At 43.9% G+C, this 21,901-nt stretch overlaps 2 protein-coding genes across 2 annotated transcripts; both read right to left on the bottom strand.

Annotated features, from left to right (window-relative positions):
- Positions 1 to 1,184: 1,184 nt before the first annotated feature.
- LOC138952890 (calmodulin-like) lies at positions 1,185 to 14,635 on the bottom strand. The gene is made up of 5 exons (XM_070324640.1): positions 14,492 to 14,635; positions 4,944 to 4,974; positions 3,570 to 3,713; positions 2,867 to 3,109; positions 1,185 to 1,255 (listed from the first exon to the last, which is right to left on the bottom strand). Exons 1-5 carry the CDS (start codon positions 14,492 to 14,494, stop codon positions 1,227 to 1,229), a joined length of 450 nt encoding a protein of 149 aa, XP_070180741.1. The 5' UTR covers positions 14,495 to 14,635; the 3' UTR covers positions 1,185 to 1,226.
- Positions 14,636 to 15,669: 1,034 nt separating this feature from the next.
- LOC138952895 (uncharacterized) lies at positions 15,670 to 20,151 on the bottom strand. Its single transcript, XM_070324645.1, has 2 exons — positions 17,211 to 20,151; positions 15,670 to 16,743 (listed from the first exon to the last, which is right to left on the bottom strand). The coding sequence occupies exon 1, from the start codon at positions 19,885 to 19,887 to the stop codon at positions 17,551 to 17,553; it is 2,337 nt and encodes a 778-aa protein (XP_070180746.1). The 5' UTR covers positions 19,888 to 20,151; the 3' UTR covers positions 15,670 to 16,743; positions 17,211 to 17,550.
- Between the last annotated feature and the right edge of the window lie 1,750 nt (positions 20,152 to 21,901).

Here is a 21,901-nt window from a genome sequence, read left to right as displayed (position 1 = left end):
TTTTTTTATAAAAACAAATAACAAATAAACAGTTTAAATAGAATTAACAATTTTTACTTAACAATTAAGAGATAGGTAAATCATGATACGGAGGAAAGGTTTGCTTGAAACTATGGTTATTTCCTGAATTAAGTCTTTTGTGTGGGATGCTTCTAACAAAGAAGAAATTGAACAACAGAGTAGACTTTTTTTCTTTTGCTTAGGCGTTTTTTTCTCCTTTTTCTGAGATCAGTGCAACCCTTGATTCAACCATGGCACGCCCTTGATAGGAAAACTTACTCTAATTTTAAATTCTTCATAGCTTGAAAGTGGGAAATCTTCAAAAGGACTCAAACCTATCTCAGAACAGCCCTAATTTTGTCAGCCCTAAGGTTTTTTTTTATACGTGTTTAAGACACTCTTGACGTCTGGTGGACAATCCTTCCCCTGTCAAAATCTACAGTAGACAAATATCACCCAAGTCTTTAACACCTTCCACCTCCTCAGAGACATTGCAAGAACTGGCATTGGATGTTGGTTGCCAATGGCGATGGGTCGGAATGGATGGTGACGTTGGAATGAGGATATGATGGATGGTTCCTGGAATGCATAGTTGAGTAGCAGGCACTGAGATTTCTAGTTTCAGTCCAAACAGTTCCTTCAGCACAAAAAACAAAGGCACAAAAATCCACACAGTTGCATGTTTTGATTCGTTGAAAGGCTTGACTGGTTTGTGCGTCTGCTTCATTTCTGGTGTCCTTGGGAGTTGCTGCCCTTGTGTGTTCTGAAATGCAAAGAAAATGTGTGATTAAACAAATCCCTTTTCATCCTGTGGGTACTAATCACATCACCAAATCAGCAACAATGGAAGAGCTGAAAAAAAGACAAACTAACAACTCAAACTACTCCTGACTTTAACAAAATATCAAACTACACATCAATTCTGCAAAAGTTTTCTAGGCGTGAATAAACTGCCTTCTGAAAGTGTGTGTACTTGATTGCACATTCTCTGCAGTGCACACAGACATGCAGGATTTAATTTCTTTTTAAAAACGAGATTATGTTTTAATTTGCTAGAGTTTGTGGGATTACATTTTTTTTTAAATGGACCACCCCTCCCCCCTCTCCCCGCCCCCCCCCCCCCCCCAAAAAAAAAAAAAACACCCAAAAAACCCAACAACCTGAGAGTAACGAAGTCAACAAACCTGCAAACTGACGGACTGCTGGCTGTGGGTTGTGTCAGCGCCTCACTTAGTCGTCATCATCTTGACAAACTCTGCAACATGAACATTCAATATGAGTTGACCTGCATGTACACCATGATCTGTGATAGTTAAGGTACAGTGGTAACCCCTTTTTTAAGATCTCGACACATCTAAGAAAATCAGATCTTAAAACAAAGGGAGTCTTAAAATGGAGGTAAATTTAATGAGGTTATGAACAGAGAATTCGAAACAGTATGGTCTTAATACAGAAGAAAGTCTTACATTTAAAAGGGGGGGGGGGGGGGGGGGAGGTGTCTTAAAACATGGGTTCCACTGTACACACAAACAAAGCAGATAACTTTGTTTTGCACGATTTAGATTGGCACACTATTTCAGGGGAAAACAGGCAAACAAAGAGGCACTTTCAGGGAGAGGTATTGGCCTATTTTGCAGTTATATTTATTTCTCAACTGGGAAGCAAAGAGTTTAATTCCTTTATTGCATTTAACGCCCATATGATTGACCCAACTGGCTATGACTCAGTTCTTCCCGTAGCTGGCTGCGACTTTCATGTTCGACGTGATGTGTTGTGCCCCAAAAGACATTCTTATGCTGTGCTCTGTGAGAGGTGTTTTCTTTGTGTTTAATATTATTTTGTTTGGACCTAGCTATTGATGTGTACATTGTTGTTAAACTGTTGTTTGTTGTATGTTTATCAGGGTTTGCTAGTGTGTGATAGGGTTCGTGTCCGTCTGTAGATGTTAGTTTCTTTGTTAGTCCTGTGTTGACAACTCTTCGACAAGCGCTTAGAACTGTACCCACGGAATACGCGCTATATAAGCTTCATATTGATTGATTGATTGATTGATTGATTTTGAAGTGAGTGTTGGTTAAATGATCTGCAGTTTAGTGTAATACACGCTTTGCACACAAATAGCACATGTCTAAGCAAACATTTATCAAGAGAATAATGGTTTTAGGAAGGACTCTCAGACATGGACTCTGAAACCTCCATTTTAACTAAAATTATGACTAGTGTGCAGCAAAAGCTTAGTTTCGTACGAACTTTCTATTGTTGACTTTGAACGAAAAAATCACAGTTACTCTTCAGCTGGGGCTTTGAAATTTATAGAAAATCTAAATGTACGTAAAAATCTCATGCCAGAAGATGTCACAACATGTCCAAGCTTGAAAAGAGAGCACCATCCCTGAGTCCCTCCAACAACGGTTAAAGACAGCAAGGTTCCAAATAGACAATGTTTGAAAGTAACTCTGTCGGCTTTGTATGGGTTGTGAAAGAGTGAATACTCTTGCTTTTAGTGAGTCAAACTTTCCCATGTGACAATATAGGCCAGTCACCAGCTATGGGTGCGTCTGAAACACAAGGACAAGCAGCATGTGTAGAAAGCTTGCCTCACTAAAAGAAAGAGAATTCACTCTTTCACAACACATACAAAGCCGACAGAGTTACTTTCAAACATTGTCTATTTGGAACCTTGCTGTCTTTAGCTGTTGTAGAAGGGACTCGGTCTTGAGTGCTATCTCCGACTTGTTATTTCTGGAATTCGCCTATTAAGCATACACACGGCAGCATCTCTCTTACCTTCGTAGTTGGGGTCCTGATTTGGCCTAAATGGTCCGCTGGACCCATTAAGCAACAGTTAACTAACTAACTAACTAACCTTCGTAGTTGACCTGACCGTCGCCATCAATGTCGGCCTCTCGGATCATCTCGTCCACCTCCTCGTCCGTCAGCTTCTCGCCCAGGTTGGTCATCACGTGACGCAGCTCGGCGGCGCTGATGAAGCCATTGCCGTCCTTGTCGAAGACCCTGAAGGCCTCGCGGATCTCCTCCTCGCTGTCCGTGTCCTTCATCTTGCGCGCCATCATCGTCAGGAACTCGGGGAAGTCGATCGTCCCGTTGCCTGCAGATGGTGATGCAAGAAACTGGTTTAGAATCGAACATGGCAGAGCCAATACAAAACTGATGTCCTAAGGGATTGATTAATATACCAAAATCTAAAACCCCAAGACATCGATCAATTATCAAACATGGTAAAGACAATTGAAACTCAGTCCCAAGGAAAAATGGTCTGTGCAATTTTCTTCTTGGATTACAGTGTAATTCCCCCATGGACTGACAGTACAGTCGGCAGGCAAGCGATTGTGGTGGCAGTGATTGTGAGGTCTGGTGCACGTATTGTGGGAGTCAATGGAGTCAAATCGAGCGGACGTTTTACAAAAAGTACATCGAAGCTCATTTTTAACTGTGACACACTTATAATCGCTTTACACAATTTATTAGTGACATTAGTTTACCTAATTCTGTACCCATTACAAATCTAGACAGAGTACTTTTCGAACATCTTCTCGATTGTCACTCACCGTCAGCGTCCACCTCGTTGATCATGTCCTGGAGCTCGGCCTCCGTGGGGTTCTGTCCCAGCGACCTCATGACTGTGCCCAGCTCCTTGGTGGTGATGGTGCCGTCCCCGTCTTTGTCAAACAGCGAGAACGCCTCCTTGAACTCTGCGGGTAGAGAAAGAAATAGTTACATCTATAGTTCTTCTTTCTCTTCTATTGTCTGTCTTCTTTGTTCTACTTTGTTTGTGTGCCTGAAGAAGATCCTAGGGTTGAAACGTTGCTGTTGTTTGTTCCGTATTCTTCGTTCACACGTGAGTACATTGATTTGTGTATGTGTAGATAATACAGAGTTAAGCGATTAGTTTGGTATCAAGCGTGGCTCTTATATATTTCACACATGTATTTTCCCACGTACAGGGACAGGACTGGGGTAGAAATGGAAAAAAGCTAACTAAGAAGGAGGGGGGAGGCAGCAGGAGGAGGGGTAACACTTTCCCTTCTAGCATTTGTGAACTTTCAGGAAACGTGTCAGGAAGTAATCTTTCACATCGTACCCCTGGTTTCCTGATGGCAACTTTCATCTATGTACACTGCGTGTCTCTAACACCCCCGTAAATGGCATAACTATGTCATCAGAGCACCGTGCCAATATACCTCGGTACGAATCATGGATCCACACCTTCATTAACCAACCTAAACCCTTCGCCTTACATAATCCCATCCTTCATCATCATTACCCTGGCGTTGATTTGAAGGGAGTGCGAATGCCGAGAAGCTGGAGGTGGTCCATTGCTGGGGAGGGGGGTCCTGTAAGTGCCCCCAACCCCAACCGCTTTTTAGACCTCAACTCTGAGAAAATCAGGTGGTAGTCTTACATTTTAAATGGACGTATATTTTCTTAGCTTATGAACAGAAATGGAGTGTTTGTTCATGTAAGTGTGCGTGCGTGCGCTAATGAGGAGACGTTTAAAACTTAAGAAAGCTCGAGAGTTTGAGTGACATGCTCGTGACGATTACGCAGTGCAGGGGCGGATCAGTTCATTTTATGGGGGGGGGGTTCCAAAAGTATATTGTGAAGATATAGGTGTGAAGGCGCGAAGCGCCCAGCTTGCTAGGGGGGTCCGGGGGCATGCCCCCCCGGAAAATTTTGAAAAAAAGGATGCAAAATAGTGCAATCTGGTGCATTCTGAGGATGATCATTACCAGTTTCAGGCAGAAGATTTTGTCACTGATTAATACCCCAAAAGTTGAAACTCAACCCAAAAAAACAAAAAAAAAAATATTTTTTTTGGCTGGGGGGGGGGGGGGGGGGGGGGGGGGGGCCCGGAAACCCCAGAACCCCCCACCCCCCCCCCCCCCCCCCCCCCCCCCCCCACCCCCTTGAAGTGTACTTACCAGCGATCTGTTCTTCTGTGAGTGAATCTGCCTGTAAACAAAAACAAAAACAACAAAGTCTTTAGTTTGATTTGGCCTGCTATCGTCACAAGGTCAACTGGTTCAATTTCCTCCCCCCCCCCCTTTTTTTCTGTGTGTGTGCGCGTTTGTGTGTGTGTGCGTGCGTTTGCGGTGTGTCAGTGAGCGGTCATGAATGCGCTTTGTGGAGGTGGTGAAGCAATAAGTAGGATCGTAAAGCCTTTTTTATATTTAGTCAAGTTTTGACTAAATATTTTAACGTAGAGGGGGGAATCGAGACGAGGGTCGTGGTGTATGTGTGTGTGTGTGTGTGTGTGTGTGTGTGTGTGTGTGTGTGTGTGTGTGTGTGTCTGTGTGTGTGTGTAGAGCGATTCAGACTAAACTACTGGACCGATCTTTATGAAATTTGACATGAGAGTTCCTGGGTATGAAATCCCCGAACGTTTTTTTCATTTTTTTGATAAATGTCTTTGATGACGTCATATCCGGCTTTTCGTGAAAGTTGAGGCGGCACTGTCACGCCCTCATTTTTCAACCAAATTGGTTCAAATTTTGGTCAAGTAATCTTCGACGAAGCCCGGGGTTCGGTATTGCATTTCAGCTTGGTGGCATAAAAATTAATTAATGACTTTGGTCATTAAAAATCGGAAAATTGTAAAAAAAAATAAAAATTTATAAAACGATTCAAATTTACGTTTATCTTATTCTCCATCATTTGCTGATTCCAAAAACATATAAATATGTTATATTCGGATTAAAAACAAGCTCTGAAAATTAAATATATAAAAATTATTATCAAAATTAAATTGTCCAAATCAATTTAAAAACACTTTCATCTTATTCCTTGTCGGTTCCTGATTCCAAAAACATATAGATATGATATGTTTGGATTAAAAACACGCTCAGAAAGTTAAAACAAAGAGAGGTACAGAAAAGCGTGCTATCCTTCTTAGCGCAACTACTACCCCGCTCTTCTTGTCAATTTCACAGCCTTTGCCATGAGCGGTGGCCTGACGATGCTACGAGTAAAATGGCATTGCGTTCAGTTTCATTCTGTGAGTTCGACAGCTACTTGACTAAATATTGTATTTTCGCCTTACGCGACTTGTTTTTTTCTTCGTTCAAAAGTGGTTTGCCAGTGTTTCAGAAAAAGTCAGCCATGCAGTAGGGTTACATTCCAAAAGTTCCATAATTTGAAAAGACAGATCGAATAATTCGCAAAGAGAGAGGGAAAAGCATAGGCACATGACACGCATTTTGGGAAAGGGGAATAATTCTTCTCACGACCGGTAGTCGTCAGATCCCCCTTTACAGACGGAGAGAAACAACACAGGCACATAACACTAGTTCGGAACAGAGAAACAAGTCGCGTAAGGCGAAAATACTACATTTAGTCAAGCACTGCATTTTTTTCACAATGACCGTAGTCCGCCGCTTGTGCATAACGGAGTGAAACTGACGAGCCTGTTCAGCGCGGTAGTGGTTTCGCTGTGCTGCATAGCACGCTTTTCTGTACCTCTCTTCGTTTTAACTTTCTGAGCGTGTTTTTAATCCAAACATATCATATCTATATGTTTTTGGAATCAGGAACCGACAAGGAATAAGATGAAATTGTTTTTAAATCGATTTCGGAAATTTAATTTTGATCATAATTTTTATATTTTTAATTTTCAGAGCTTGTTTTTAATCCAAATATAACATATTTATATGTTTTTGGAATCAGAAAATGATGTAGAATAAGATGAACGTAAATTTGGATCGTTTTATATAAAACAAATTTATTACAATTTTCAGATTTTTAATGGCCAAAGTCATTAATTAATTTTTAAGCCACCAAGCTGAAATGCAATACCGAAGTCCGGCCTTCGTCGAAGATTGCTTTACAAAACTTTCAATCAATTTGATTGAAAAATGAGGGTGTGACAGTGCCGCCTCAACTTTTACAAAAAGCCGGATATGACGTCATCAAAAGTATTTATCGAAAAAAAGAAAAAATGTCCGGGGATATCATTCCCAGGAACTCTCATGTCAAATGTCATAAAGATCGGTCCAGTAGTTTGGTCTGAATCGCTCTACACACACACACGCACAGACACACACACACACACACACACACATACACCACGAGCCTCGTCTCGATTCCCCCTCTATCAGTCTATGTTAAAACATTTAGTCAAAACTTGACTAAATGTAAAAATGGAGTATGACTGAGGAACCTTCTCAAGATGAACAGTCGTCATACCACCCCGGCCCCACCCCCACCCTTTTTCCCCTTCTCAAAACCAGCGTCATATACCTGTTTGGGTGACTGCACAAGGTTGGGAAATCCAAACCGGGAAGGGGGTGGGAGTTCAATTAACAGGTCAATGTCAAGACAGTGCAGGCAAAGTCTCTCTAAAATCATGTTTTACATAGGTCAACCATGGTCCCTTTTTAGTACAGTGTCAGTGTAAGCAGTATGAACTCGAAGCCCTTCTCAGAAGAGTTCCACTGCAAGTCAATACGGGAAAAGGCATGGCTGAACTGGAGGCCCTTTTCAGAACAGTCAGTCTCACCACAAGCAGTACAGACGTGGAACCCCCTTTTTTAAGAACTCCAAAAATCTGAGAAAATCATGTCTTAAAAAGGAGGGACTCTTAAAATCGGGGTAAATTTACAAAGGTTTATGAACAGAAAGTCTGAGCAAACAGGATCTTAAAAGGGAGTGATTATTAAATTGGAGGGTCTTAAAATGGGGTTTCCACTGTGTGTGAAGAGGACTTTTACGGATCATATAGCAATGGCGGAATATTTTCACCGCAAGCGACAAAACCGGCGAACCGTAACTGAAACCATGCAGAAACAACCTAGCAACGGACCATGTAGGCACATTCACTATTCAGCTCCTGTGAAGTTTACGCATTTGAAAGCTTGAAAAGAAAACTTATAAAAAGACGGAACTGCAAACCAAGCGCCATATACATTGACACAATCAAAACCTCACTGCAGGATAAAGTAAATGCTTCCTTTGAAAGGAACATTTTGAGTGATAGAAAAGAGACCACGAAACTGTCCATAAACCAGTAGGGTACTGCTGTTTCCGGCAGTGTAATGTATAGTATAGTGGGGGGGGGGGGGGGGGAGAGAGAGAGAGAGAGAGAGAGAGAGAGAGAGAGAGAGAGAGAGAGAGAGAGAGAGAGAGAGAGAGAGAGAGAGATGACAAACGAAAGATTCGGTACGTTTTCTTTTTATTATGATATCGCAAGGCTATTCTAAAAAAAAGGTTTTTTTTTAAAACAAGTCGCACTAAAATTCCGATTCATGCGTATATGGTGTAAAAGGCTGCCGAGACAGACATGACAACATACCTGCCATGAATTCTTTGCTGTGACAACCCTGTTGCACACTCAGGTGTTTCACCAGGCAGTCAGTCATCCGCCCACACAATTTTATCATTGTATACACAACTGCGGTGTTTGTGACTCAGTGGCATGTTTTACTTTAGATTTCACACGACCAGTGTTAAAGAAAAGCAAACCGACTGCGTTTAATTTTGAGTCAATAGAAAATAATTATTAAAGTTTAAACAAGTCGCGTAAGGCGAAAATACAACATTTAGTCAAGTAGCTGTCGAACTCACAGAATGAAACGCAATGCAACGCAGCAAGACCGTATACTCGTAGCATCGTCAGTCCACCGCTCACGGCATAGGCAGTGAAATTGACAAGAAGAGCGGGGTAGTAGTTGCGCTGGGAAGGATAGCACGCTTTTCTGTACCTCTCTTCGTTTTAACTTTCTGAGCGTGTTTTTAATCCAAACATATCATATCTATATGTTTTTGGAATCAGGAACCGACAAGGAATAAGATGAAAGTGTTTTTAAATTGATTTGGAAAATTTAATTTTGATAATAATTTTTATATATTTAATTTTCAGAGCTTGTTTTTAATCCGAATATAACATATTTATATGTTTCTGGAATCAGCAAATGATGGAGAATAAGATAAACGTAAATTTGGATCGTTTTATAAAAAACATATTTTTTTTTACAATTTTCAGATTTTTAATGACCAAAGTCATTAATTAATTTTTAAGCCACCACGCTGAAATGCAATACCGAAGTCCGGGCTTCGTCGAACATTACCTGACCAAAATTTCAACCAATTTGGTTGAAAAATGAGGGCGTGACAGTGCCGCCTCAACTTTCACGAAAAGCCGGATATGACGTCATCAAAGACATTTATCAAAAAAATGAAAAAAACGTATGGGGATATCATACCCAGGAACTCTCATGTCAAATTTCATAAAGATCGGTCCAGTAGTTTGGTCTGAATCGCTCTACACGCACGCACGCACGCACACACACACACATACACCACGACCCTCGTCTCGATTCCCCCCTCTATGTTAAAACATTTAGTCATAACTTGACTAAATGTAAAAACACTAATCCTGTGAGCTATCACAGAGTGATAGACTTTCCAAGTCAAGTTAATCTGATATTTGGCCTATCCCATGGGCCCAGCTTTACTTGAAAAAAGAAGACAATATATATCTTGATATCGCTGTACACGCACACTTGTGCATGCGCGCGTGTGTGTGTGTGTGTGTGTGTGTGTGTCTGTGTCTGCGTGCACGCGTGCGTGCGCCTGTGTGTGTGTGTGTGCGCGTGTGTTAGTGCACAGTCATGTGCTTGCGAGCGTAAATCATTACTGGCCCTGGAATTACCATTACAATCCGATAATGCCGCAAGAATGCAAAAAAGACACGGAACAGTTGATGGAGGAGGAAGAATGACACAAGCCAAGTGACATAAATTGAAACAATGCAGAAAACTCCTCAGTCATCCTAGTCACTGTGTAGTTGTGACGACATCTGATTCCGCACCGCGCGCTGAATGCATCGGTAAACGCAGCTTCCATTCAAGTCGGATCGCTTGGATGTGACAAGCAAATGAATCATTGAATGTGAGAGAATGAAAGGACGCAACTGAGACAGAAGATTGGTTTTCAATTCAGCTGTGATTTCAGCAAGCAGGTGTTGAAAACATTGCTGGTGAATAACATTGAGAAAAGGGATCTTGAAAAGAAAAATTAAAGGAAGAACTAGAAAGAAAAGAAACGGAAAGGAGAAGTTAGAGAGAAAACCACAGACTATTCCACAACGCGACCGCTTTTAGTTTTAGTTTTTTTTATACACCAACCCTAAACGTCCATATCCCCACTTAAATATGTGCGCGATATAAATTGCATAAAAAAAAAATTAAAAAAATCCCAGCGCTTAGAACTGTACCCACGGAATACGCGCGATATAAGCCTCATATTGATTGATTGATTGATTGATTGAAGAACAAACAAATACATAAACTTCGGACCCAAACTTATCCCCCAGCCTGCCTGCATTTTTTCAATCACCTATGGGGCTTTAACATTCATGTATTTTTTTGCCTGCAGGAGAATTTATTTGAATTCGCTTTCAAAAGCTCACGATAGGTGGGAGAAACTTGAGTGGCAACCATGACCTATTGACACATCACTCATTGTTGGAACGCTGCAGTAAACATACTTTCACTTGCCCAAAAGGATTTTGTTGAAAATGATAAGTCCTAGCACCTGAGATTTTGAGAGACGTCGATTGGCAACTATGACATATCGACTGCAGGGTGTCGGATAATTGCAGAAAGCACATCTTCAGGTCAGTTCTGGTATAAAAAGTAAACGAAAAGGAGTATGTTGAAAACGTTCAGCCCAAGCGCCTGTAGCAGTGCGAGACTTGAGTGGCAACTATGACATATCACTGCCTGTTGGAATGTTGCAGCAAACACACCTTTTTTCTGGCCCTAAAGCAATTTTGTTAAAACGTTCAGTTCAAGCGCCTATGAAAATGCACGGATGTCGCTTGTCCTCTGCAGTCGGCGAAACCCTAAAACTTATTTTGGATCGTTGAAAACTTCCCCGCCATATGCATTGTGGCAGACGTAAGCCGAATTTGTCCAAATGTGACGCCAAAGACTGAAAAAAACGTACGAAAATTGCCCAAACTGTCATAAAATCAATCTCACCAACATACCTGAATTTTGAAAAGCTTTGGTGGTCACTATGTGACGTTTCAGTGAGTTTAGCACACGTCATATATAATATAACAACTAGATGATTACCCGCTTCGCCGGGTACCGGCTTCGCCGGGAAGAAGTAGAGCCGGGTGAATGGCGCACAGTACGCAGTGGCGCACTGTACGCCGGCTTCGCCGGGGTGAGTGGCGCACCGTACGCGATTGACGCCACACGAAGGAAGGGAGATAAACGCGCAAAACACTGGAGAAGATAAGGAAGAGTTACTGGGAATGAATGTACAGAAAAAAACATAAAAACCAAAATTGGTTCAGCGCTGCGCGCTGGGAGCACGTGTTGAAAATTTTCATCGACCAGATTGTGTCCGGGGTCTACCTGAATATGCCCACCAAATTTTAAGCAGATCCATCGAGAACTTTGGCCGTGCATAGCGAACACACAGACAGACACACACAAGCCGTATATAGATATAGATATACTAGATGATTACCCGCTTGGCCGGGAAGAAATAGAGCCGAATACCAGGCTGCGCCTGGGACCCGGCTCTGCCGGGTGTACGCCGGCTTGGCCGGCGCACGAAGGAAAGGAGATAAACGCGCAAAACACTGAAGACCTTCTAAAAATAGTAACGTGCAGTGACCTTCTAAAAATAGTAACGTAGTAACTGGAATATGGATTGACGCTACACGGGGGAAGGGAGATAATCGCGGCTGAAAACACTGGAGAAGATAAGGAAGAGTTACTTGTAGTGGATCCCGACAACAACAAAAACAACAACAACAAAAATCGGTTCAGCGCGCGCGCTGAGAGCACGTGTTGAAATATCTCATCGATGAGGTTGTGTCCGGGGTGTAGCTGAATACGGTGTCCACATTTGAAAAAGATCCACCGAGAACTTTGGCCGTGCATCGCGAACAGACAGACAGACAGACAGACAGACAGACAGACACTAGTCGTATATATATATATATACACAGTCTTTGGTTTGAACGAATTTTTTTTGAATAAATTTTGTTTTTAAGTGCCTGTGCCCGGGACTTTTTGTGTGGCAACGTCAACAGTGAGCAGAGAGATCAGAGAGATGTTGCTCGGGGCATACTTATGACGGCTTACTAGTGCCAAAACCTGGGGTTACCCATTATCACGTGATAATTACTAATTAACGCTGTCAGTTACTGTTTTCACTCGTTAGTTACTCATTTTCACGGAATAATTAGTAATTTTCAAGGGTAAATGACTAATTTTTAGTTTTGGCACTAGCAATCCGTCAGGAAGTGAGCCCAAACTAAAAAATAGTAATTAACAGGTGAAAGTTAGTAATTTTCCCGGGAAAATTAGTAATAAACACGTGAAAACGGTAATTATCTTCCCTTGATAATTACAATTATGAGGTTTTGGCACTAGTAAGCCGTCATACATACTGAATGCCACACTATTAGTCAGCAACCGTCACAACCCCTGTGTCTTCTCAAACAACCTGTATCAATATTTTGTCTGGATAACCTGTAAGCTACTGGCAATTTGGCTGTGGATTGCGTTATATAGAGAGTAGGCTATATATATGCCTTGTTTCTGTATTTCTATGCAGTACTGATGTTATTGTTACTTAGTAAAGGTATGGCTATGTAAGTTTGATGACAATCACCCGGCCGCCTTTTGCCCTGGGAATGTGTCCATGTTTGTGTGAAGCTATCGTGCGTGTGCGGGCTTGCGGAAGGATCAAGTCACAGGATTTACCACGTTAACAATTTCTTTGGGAGATAAAAACTTGATCTATCCCACTTACTCCTGCTGCGTTTAGAATGCCCGTACATTTCTTTAAAAAAAAAATATTACAGGCTTGGGTGGAAAGCAATCACGATAACGTCAGTTTGCTCTAAAACAAGTAGGCCTAATTACTGATAACTTCATACATCAGTATTTAAACACCACCACCTCTCGTACAGGAAAACCGATAAAGTAAAGGATGGGCATCAAAAGATACAAACGGTAAATGAGTTTCGACCTTCCTACGCACGTTTACTAACATCTCGCGTAGTTTACCGTGATCGACCTGCGAGGCTCACAATCATTTTTCCTGAAAAATTCACGAGAGCTGAAGTGTTTCCAAACCGGTTCAACACGCACCAAGACAATGGAAGCATCAGAGTTTTGTCTTTCCTTGTGAAAAATCGATATCTTTCCTTCCCGTTGCAGCAGCAAAACTATCCTCGAGCTGAAAGTGTGCCAAAGACGGTTTGAAAAGAGCGCGCGTGCTTACATTGGGTGGGGTTGCTGCGCGCTTTCCTGTTTCAGCAGACGACTTGTTTACACATTACATTGCTGGCAAAGTTGCTCCAACGAAAGATTTATAATGCCGCAAATCATTCCCAGCGGCTTCCTTTGTCAATAATGATAATGGAAAAATCAAAACGTTACGCAGTTCGAAAGACGAGATAGTATTGATTTAGTCCGTTTCATTTCCAACGGTTCACGTTGTCAATGACTGCTGACAGCGCAAGTGACTATCAAGTGACTATCAGACGTTATGCAATTGTTAGGGTGGTTCTTTCTCATTCACAGGAAAGGAAGTTTCAAAAAAGCCAATAGCAATGCAGTCGGGAGTTATAGGCTTACTTTATCGTAATCTTTCCTTGTTTTCACTACCTATTTTATTCATGTTTTTATTACTTAGTTAGTGGAAGAATTTTTCGTAATGTATGTTTGATGGTGTATGCTTTTAATTAAGCGTTGTTGACTATGAATGTAGATGTAAATGCTTGTATAACTGTGTTTTAATTTTAAATGTGTCAAGCGCAAAGAGCATAATTGTAAAGTTATGATATTGCGCTTATAAATGCTCATTTATTATTATTATTATAATCGTGCAAAGAAGAATGACTATTTCATATCAGATTCTTGACAAGATTGTAATACCTGTGGCGATTGTGCGTGTGACGCAAAGATAAGCTTGCATTCCCACACATTCAAGGACAATCTCAAAAAAATTATGAAAGAAAACTGAAAGCTGACACAAACTAGAAAATGCGACTGATCCATTACAAGCCTATTATAATTATGCTGCCTGCATAAAAGTTTTTAAGTGATGTCACTTCGCAACAATTCACAGAACTTTTATTTGTTTTGTTTGGCATTCTTAGTTACAGTTTTGCTTTTGTTAATACCCTATACATGTGTATTCATTTGCATACACACTAAGACAAAATAAGTTGCATAGCAGACGATACAAAATTCTACCGATAAATGATTGCGACTGAGAGACCTACTTTTCACTACACTTTCTCCAGTAGGTCAGGTTTGACAGGTAGAATAGCGCGCAAGAATAGACGAAAACCCCTATCCTTAGCCTTTCAAAACATCATCATTATGATCGTCAAAAGACACTTACTGAACAAAAATATCAACAAGGTAAACATCTTCAACAATCGGACTTTCATCAGACCAACTTTTGAAGAACGGATGGTAAACTTTGACAGACTTACCATGTTGGATTGTAAAGTAGCCGCGGGGGAGCGTCGTATGGATGAAACGAACGGTGAGAGCAGAAAACGTGGAGTGAAGTGATAGTGGTTGTTGAAGGTGACGCGCGGAAAGGTAGGCGGTCTATTTATAGTTTACAATTGTCGTCACTGGGAACACACTCGGCTAGTCAAGTTTGTCGCAATGCGACACTCGGCCCTTTTGGGGGGTCGGCGGGAAACCTGAGGGGGCAGACGAAAGGGAACACTTCAGTATCAATCTGACCTAACAGGTAGAAAATATTCGAGTGGATAAAGGGGACACCCCATATCTTTACGAGGATTTAGCCCCTGCGCATTTGCCCCCCCCCCCCCCCACCTCCTCCGTGCCAACTTTCCACACTCGACCACGCGACCCCCCCCCCCCCCCCCCCCCCCCTCTCCTGTTGTATCTTCCGCTTGATCACCTTTACGCCCAAGTGCCAGGTATATTGAACAGGTTAATTGCGTCCTGGCACTGTACTTATTCGTATACATATATACAGGTTTAGCTGCTTGGCGGTGGTTGCTTTTGTGATCTGATTTGTTGTTCGTTCTCAGTTTTATCTCAAACGCTTTACTACTTCGTCGTATTCCTCTTTTAATTACTCAGTCTCTCTGAAACATTGCAGTTTTCATTTCTTTTCAGTCTTCATCGAAAATCATGTCATCAACTTTGTCACCAACGTGCTGGCCGGTTTGCGCGTTTGTGCATGCTTTGCGTTCATGCTTGGCATGCAGGCATGCGTGTGAGTGCGCACGCGCGCGTGTGTCACTGTGTGTGTGTGTGTGTGTGTGTGTGTGTATGTGTAAGTGTACGTTTATGTGTGTGCTTATGAGTGTGTGTGTGTGTGTGTGTGTGTGTGTGTGTGTGTGTGTGTCAGTGTGTGTCAGTGTGTGTTTGCGTGCGTGCGTGCAGTATGTGTGTGTGTGTGTGTGAGTGTACACGTGCATGCGTTTGTCTGTGTGTATGCGTGCGCGTACGCGCGTCTGCGTACACGCGCGTGTGTGTGTATGTGTGTTGTGCGTCACTCGTCACCGGGATTTATTATTCTTTTCTTGTAAACACTTCTGAAGTAGGCCTAATTTCAGGTTTCAATACGTACTCTGCCGTTACATTTAAGCTGCATGCAAACATCATGGTCTGCGGACAGAAACATATTGTCACGTCAAGGCGTGAAATGTACGTCACTTGTGTTGTTGGTGTTAATAAAAGAAATAACCAAGCCCGTTTTGCATCCTTTTCCAAGTTATTATTCACATTTGTATTCACTCTGTTTCCAACTTCAAGCACACTTATAACACATGCACACGCACACAACTATTAAGCGGTTAGTAAGGGTTAATGGGAATAGTTACTCAGCACCCCTGTGCTAGATCACGACAACATACAAGTATGCACAAGGCAAGGCAGACGTCCGGCTGCAGCCTTAGGCAATCAAACACACGGGAAAAAGGACCTGCGATAGGTTGCGATCAATAATAATTCAAGGGTCTTCGCCACAGTAATCGTTCATGAAATTCACAAGAAACAGGAAAAATGAATTGAAGATTTAAGAGAATAAAGACTGACCCTGTACATTTAACAGGGAAAACGCAGGAAACAAATATTCAAAGAAAGTCTAGGGACTACTCCCTGATGCATATTTTGGGACTCCTCCCGAAGATCAAGAGTTATTGAGACGAGCCTGCGTTGTCTCGATACATATGTTTACACGTTTCTCCTCTCTGTGGGGTATACACAAAAAAATGACTGACACCGTCGGGCCGGGAACAAGAGAGGGGAAAAGATGGAAGACTTAGCTCTTTGTCGGCGAAGATAAGTGTTCCTTGACGGTGACGTCACGACGACGATAGACTGCCTGCAATTAAGCAGGTAAGCTGGTCCTTCCCGGAAGTGTCGACGGGGTAACTTGAAGCTCGGCTCATGCAGCGCGGGCTTCCTGAAGGTGAGGAGCCAGGGTCTCGGCGTCAGTTCATGCGAGAGCGTAGTTATAGCCCCCTACGTCACCACCATCAGCGCCGGCGACAACGAGGACGGACGGCGGTGGAGACGAAGCACGGTGGAGGCGAACCCACCCGGCCTCGACGGTGCACAAATCAAGCTCCGAAGGCGGGCGGACATCCCAAGCTGAGAGTGGGACACAGTAGCGCTGCAGGATACTGCCACGGTGACAACACCGGTGACAAGGACGAGGCAACAGGTGGGTTGATGAAGAACATCAAGAAGAAAGAAGCTGCAACACATTCGAAACCACTGAGTCCCAGAGTCGGCGAAACATATCCTATCCCCCACTGCCCCCAGCCCTAGGTGTGTACAATAATATTACCCCCAGGAAATATTGTCTTGCGAGCTGTCAATCACCCGGCAACAATATTTACAACAACCATAAATCTTTACAATAGCCATGAATGCTATAATCAATTTCCAAAGAACGGAAAGCAGCCCAGGCTTGGCATTCTTGATTGTAATACACGTTAACGTCCCTTGATAAAATAACAGTCGTCAAACAAAAGCTGGAGTTGTTTTGAACTTGGTTTAAACGTCACCTTGACCACTAATCGTTCTGTCCACTGACAACTGTCAACTAGTGTTAGTTCACACAACATTTCACACGACAACTGAGACAACGACACCACAGTAGACGACAATAATTACAACCAATAAACAAACGAAACAAGACACATTCCAACACACAATTACCCCAGCGGCTCTTGGTAGTTGCCAACAAAACCCCAACACCGCCACACAGTCCAGACTCTGTCCAGCTTCTCTGCCATCCAACCGTGAACTCTCGCAGTTCTGTCGTACTCATACACACGAAACAGAACCCAAGGCCTGCGCAAAAATGCTGCAACGCGAGGTCCGCAGGTAGCGCACGAAATACGCCATCTAAGCGTGCATAATTCGCTGACAGTGTTATAGCAACTGGCACAGGGAAATCGCACGGAATGCACCCATCAACAAACACACAATAATACATCGCGCCGAAAATAACGCAACATTGCCACCAAGGACAACAGTCGTCAAACACTTGCCACCACTACGTGACAAACCCCCATCCCAGAGGAAACCGCGGGTGACAGGTGACACCGAAGATGGCTATGCCAGAGTGTATGACATGGAAAAGTCTATAAAGAGATAACTGAAGCACTAGGGACATGCCGGACGGAGGATGGATGGGCCCGATGAGGTCAATCACTACCTGTTTGAAAGGAACATCCACCAGCGGCATTTTCTCGAGAGCAACCCTGCGCAAACTGCCACGGGGAACCGTGCGCTGACACGACTCGCAAGACGCGACAAACCGGCGAACGTCGGCACACATGCCCGGCCAATAAAAATCCGACCAGATCCGGCTCAACGTGCGTCTAGCAGCTAGGTGGCCGGCCATCGGTGAAGAATGGCCTAGAGTTAAGACCTCGCTGCGGAACGGGTGAGGAACGCAAACTTGGCGGTGGAACACTCCATCAGAACCACAATACTCGCGGTACAAAACGTTGGCGCGATACATGAACCGCACACGGCCTTGACCTTGGGAGGACCACGGGTGCTGGTCGCGAGCCAAATCACGCATCCGTTTGAGAGAAGGGTCAGATTCCTGGGCATCAATCAGTTCTTGCCTAGTCTTCTGAAGACCTTGTGATTTAGGATCGAGGGGAAGATCGCCGCGGGCGTCCTTCTTAGCCTGAGCACGAGTCACAGCGGCACACGAATCGCGCGGGCCGTAAGTCGGGACTTCGACAACCACACCGGAGGGAAGAGTGAAGTGATTCCCGATGAGAACAGAAGTGTTGAGATCATTCACGACATTGATCTCGATAACTCCGGAGTAATAAGGTGTCTCTACATCCACGTGGGCAATCTGAGCGACGCGACTATCCGGGCCGAACGCACCGGTGAGATCGCGGGTCTTGCCTGTGAAACATGATTTAGGGACGATATCACGCCGAGCCAGCGATATGTTAGAACCCGTGTCTCTGAGAGCCTCGGTCTCAATGCCACAAATTTTCACCTTGACCATGTAGTTATCGCCTGCGGTAGCAGCCTGACAATCTGGACACAACCGAGAACGCAACTTTGGCACAGAATCGTCAGCGGAGATCACATGAACACATCCAAAAATCGCGGACGATTGCCCGGAACCGGTAACCGACGACTTTTCGCGAGCTATGACGTCACGAGCACGCTTGAAGCAATAATCAGCCTCGTGGCCATCCCGATTACAATAATTACAATGTTTCTTTTCCCCGGGCGGCGCATTAATGGTGGCCACCGATTCAGAATTATCCTGAGAGGCAGGAGAACTGACCTGACTCTCCCTCTCCTCAGACTTGGCAGCCTGGCGACGCTGTCTATGCTTCTTCTTGGCACCGGAAGTACTTACGGCACTGACAGACTCGGTCTGACGACGAGAGAACGGGTTTTTGCAATCCGGCTCGTGGGCTTCTAAATAAGCTTGGGCAGCGGCAGCAGCAGCGTCAGCCGATACGGGTGACCGCTCCTTCACAAATGCTTTGACATCAGCGGGCAGACCGTCGATAAACTGCTCAAGACGAATGAGGTCATAGAGGCTGTCAAAATCACGATTGCCTTTGGCAAGATGAAGCCAACGGTCCAAATACATCTTGCTGCGCTCCAACCCCTGCTCGTATGTCTCGGAACCAACACGCTTGGCAGCGCGGAACTTCTCTCTGTACGTCTTTGCCGTGCAATGGAAAGCTTTCAAAAGAGCATCCTTTAAAACATCATAGTCATCAGCTATTTCAACTGACAACTTCGTATAAACCTCGGCAGCTTTGCCCTTGAGGTGACCACTCAACCTGAGGGCCCAAGTCGAGACCTCCCACTTCATCTGCGTAGCAATACGCTCAAACTTGGCCAGGTACGTATCCACATCATCCCCATCGTCCAAATAAGGCAACCGAATTTTGTCGGCAATAATGCCAATGTCTGATTTCTTGGACGTGACTGAGGCGGCCGCCAAAGCAACCTGGTGAGCATGCGTTTGTTCCGGGTTGGCTAAAGCGTATGAGTGGCTTTCTTCTTCCATGGCGAGTCGGCGTTTCCTTTCCTCAGCCTCTAGTTCAAAATTACGTTTCCTCTCTTCGGCCTCAACCACAAAATCCAACAAATCACGTCCGGTAAGACCGGCCTCCTTACCTAACTGAAGGTAGTCCATGGTGGCAGAAGGATTACCTGAGGGAGTAGCAGCCAGCGGAGGAGCAGGAGCGGCAACAAAAGAGGTATCAGAAAGCGAATACTCCGAAGTATCAACTACGTCAGAGGAAGAAGAATTATCGTCGTCAGTGACTGTTTGTTCGGAATAATCAACACGTGGTAAAGAACGTAATTTCCTTGGAGACGAGTCCTTAGACATCGTCTGTGCATGACATCATGAAAACAAGACCGAAACCCGAAACGAAGAACGAGTGTGAATCAAATCGCAAAGATGAAATAGCTCGGAAACTGAGTTATGGGGTTGTTGTTGCTGACAAACTAGCCAACCATGTGTTGGAAGCCCACCAACACCCACAACAGAGGACAAGGCTATATACCACACAAGTGAACAAATAGGGACGGGAACAAGTAAAACAGAGGGTTAACAACTTATGAACTTATAAAAAAAAAAAAATCAAGTATAAGTTAGCTTTATATGTCAACCGTGTTTTGTACCCTGCATCTCCACCAAATATGTCACGTCAAGGCGTGAAATGTACGTCACTTGTGTTGTTGGTGTTAATAAAAGAAATAACCAAGCCCGTTTTGCATCCTTTTCCAAGTTATTATTCACATTTGTATTCACTCTGTTTCCAACTTCAAGCACACTTATAACACATGCACACGCACACAACTATTAAGCGGTTAGTAAGGGTTAATGGGAATAGTTACTCAGCACCCCTGTGCTAGATCACGACAACATACAAGTATACACAAGGCAAGGCAGACGTCCGGCTGCAGCCTTAGGCAATCAAACACACGGGAAAAAGGACCTGCGATAGATTGCGATCAATAATAATTCAAGGGTCTTCGCCACAGTAATCGTTCATGAAATTCACAAGAAACAGGAAAAATGAATTGAAGATTTAAGAGAATAAAGACTGACCCTGTACATTTAACAGGGAAAACGCAGGAAACAAATATTCAAAGAAAGTCTAGGGACTACTCCCTGATGCATATTTTGGGACTCCTCCCGAAGATCAAGAGTTATTGAGACGAGCCTGCGTTGTCTCGATACATATGTTTACACGTTTCTCCTCTCTGTGGGGTATACACAAAAAAATGACTGACACCGTCGGGCCGGGAACAAGAGAGGGGAAAAGATGGAAGACTTAGCTCTTTGTCGGCGAAGATAAGTGTTCCTTGACGGTGACGTCACGACGACGATAGACTGCCTGCAATTAAGCAGGTAAGCTGGTCCTTCCCGGAAGTGTCGACGGGGTAACTTGAAGCTCGGCTCATGCAGCGCGGGCTTCCTGAAGGTGAGGAACCAGGGTCTCGGCGTCAGTTCATGCGAGAGCGTAGTTATAGCCCCCTACGTCACCACCATCAGCGCCGGCGACAACGAGGACGGACGGCGGTGGAGACGAAGCACGGTGGAGGCGAACCCACCCGGCCTCGACGGTGCACAAATCAAGCTCCGAAGGCGGGCGGACATCCCAAGCTGAGAGTGGGACACAGTAGCGCTGCAGGATACTGCCACGGTGACAACACCGGTGACAAGGACGAGGCAACAGGTGGGTTGATGAAGAACATCAAGAAGAAAGAAGCTGCAACACATTCGATAACCACTGAGTACCAGAGTCGGCGAAACATATCCTTTCCCCCACTGCCCCCAGCCCTAGGTGTGTACAATAATATTACCCCCAGGAAATATTGTCTTGCGAGCTGTCAATCACCCGGCAACAATATTTACAACAACCATAAATCTTTACAATAGCCCTGAATGCTATAATCAATTTCCAAAGAACGGAAAGCATTCTTGATTGTAATACACGTTAACGTCCCTTGATAAAATAACAGTCGTCAAACAAAAGCTGGAGTTGTTTTGAACTTGGTTTAAACGTCACCTTGACCACTAATCGTTCTGTCCACTGACAACTGTCAACTAGTGTTAGTTCACACAACATTTCACACGACAACTGAGACAACGACACCACAGTAGACGACAATAATTACAACCAATAAACAAACGAAACAAGACACATTCCAACACACAATTACCCCAGCGGCTCTTGGTAGTTGCCAACAAAACCCCAACACCGCCACACAGTCCAGACTCTGTCCAGCTTCTCTGCCATCCAACCGTGAACTCTCGCAGTTCTGTCGTACTCATACACACGAAACAGAACCCAAGGCCTGCGCAAAAATGCTGCAACGCGAGGTCCGCAGGT

This window comes from Littorina saxatilis, linkage group LG17 (assembly GCF_037325665.1).
Source record: "Littorina saxatilis isolate snail1 linkage group LG17, US_GU_Lsax_2.0, whole genome shotgun sequence".
In the NCBI taxonomy this organism is placed as follows: Eukaryota; Metazoa; Mollusca; class Gastropoda; order Littorinimorpha; family Littorinidae; genus Littorina; species Littorina saxatilis.
This window is presented reverse-complemented; position numbering and strand designations above follow the sequence as displayed.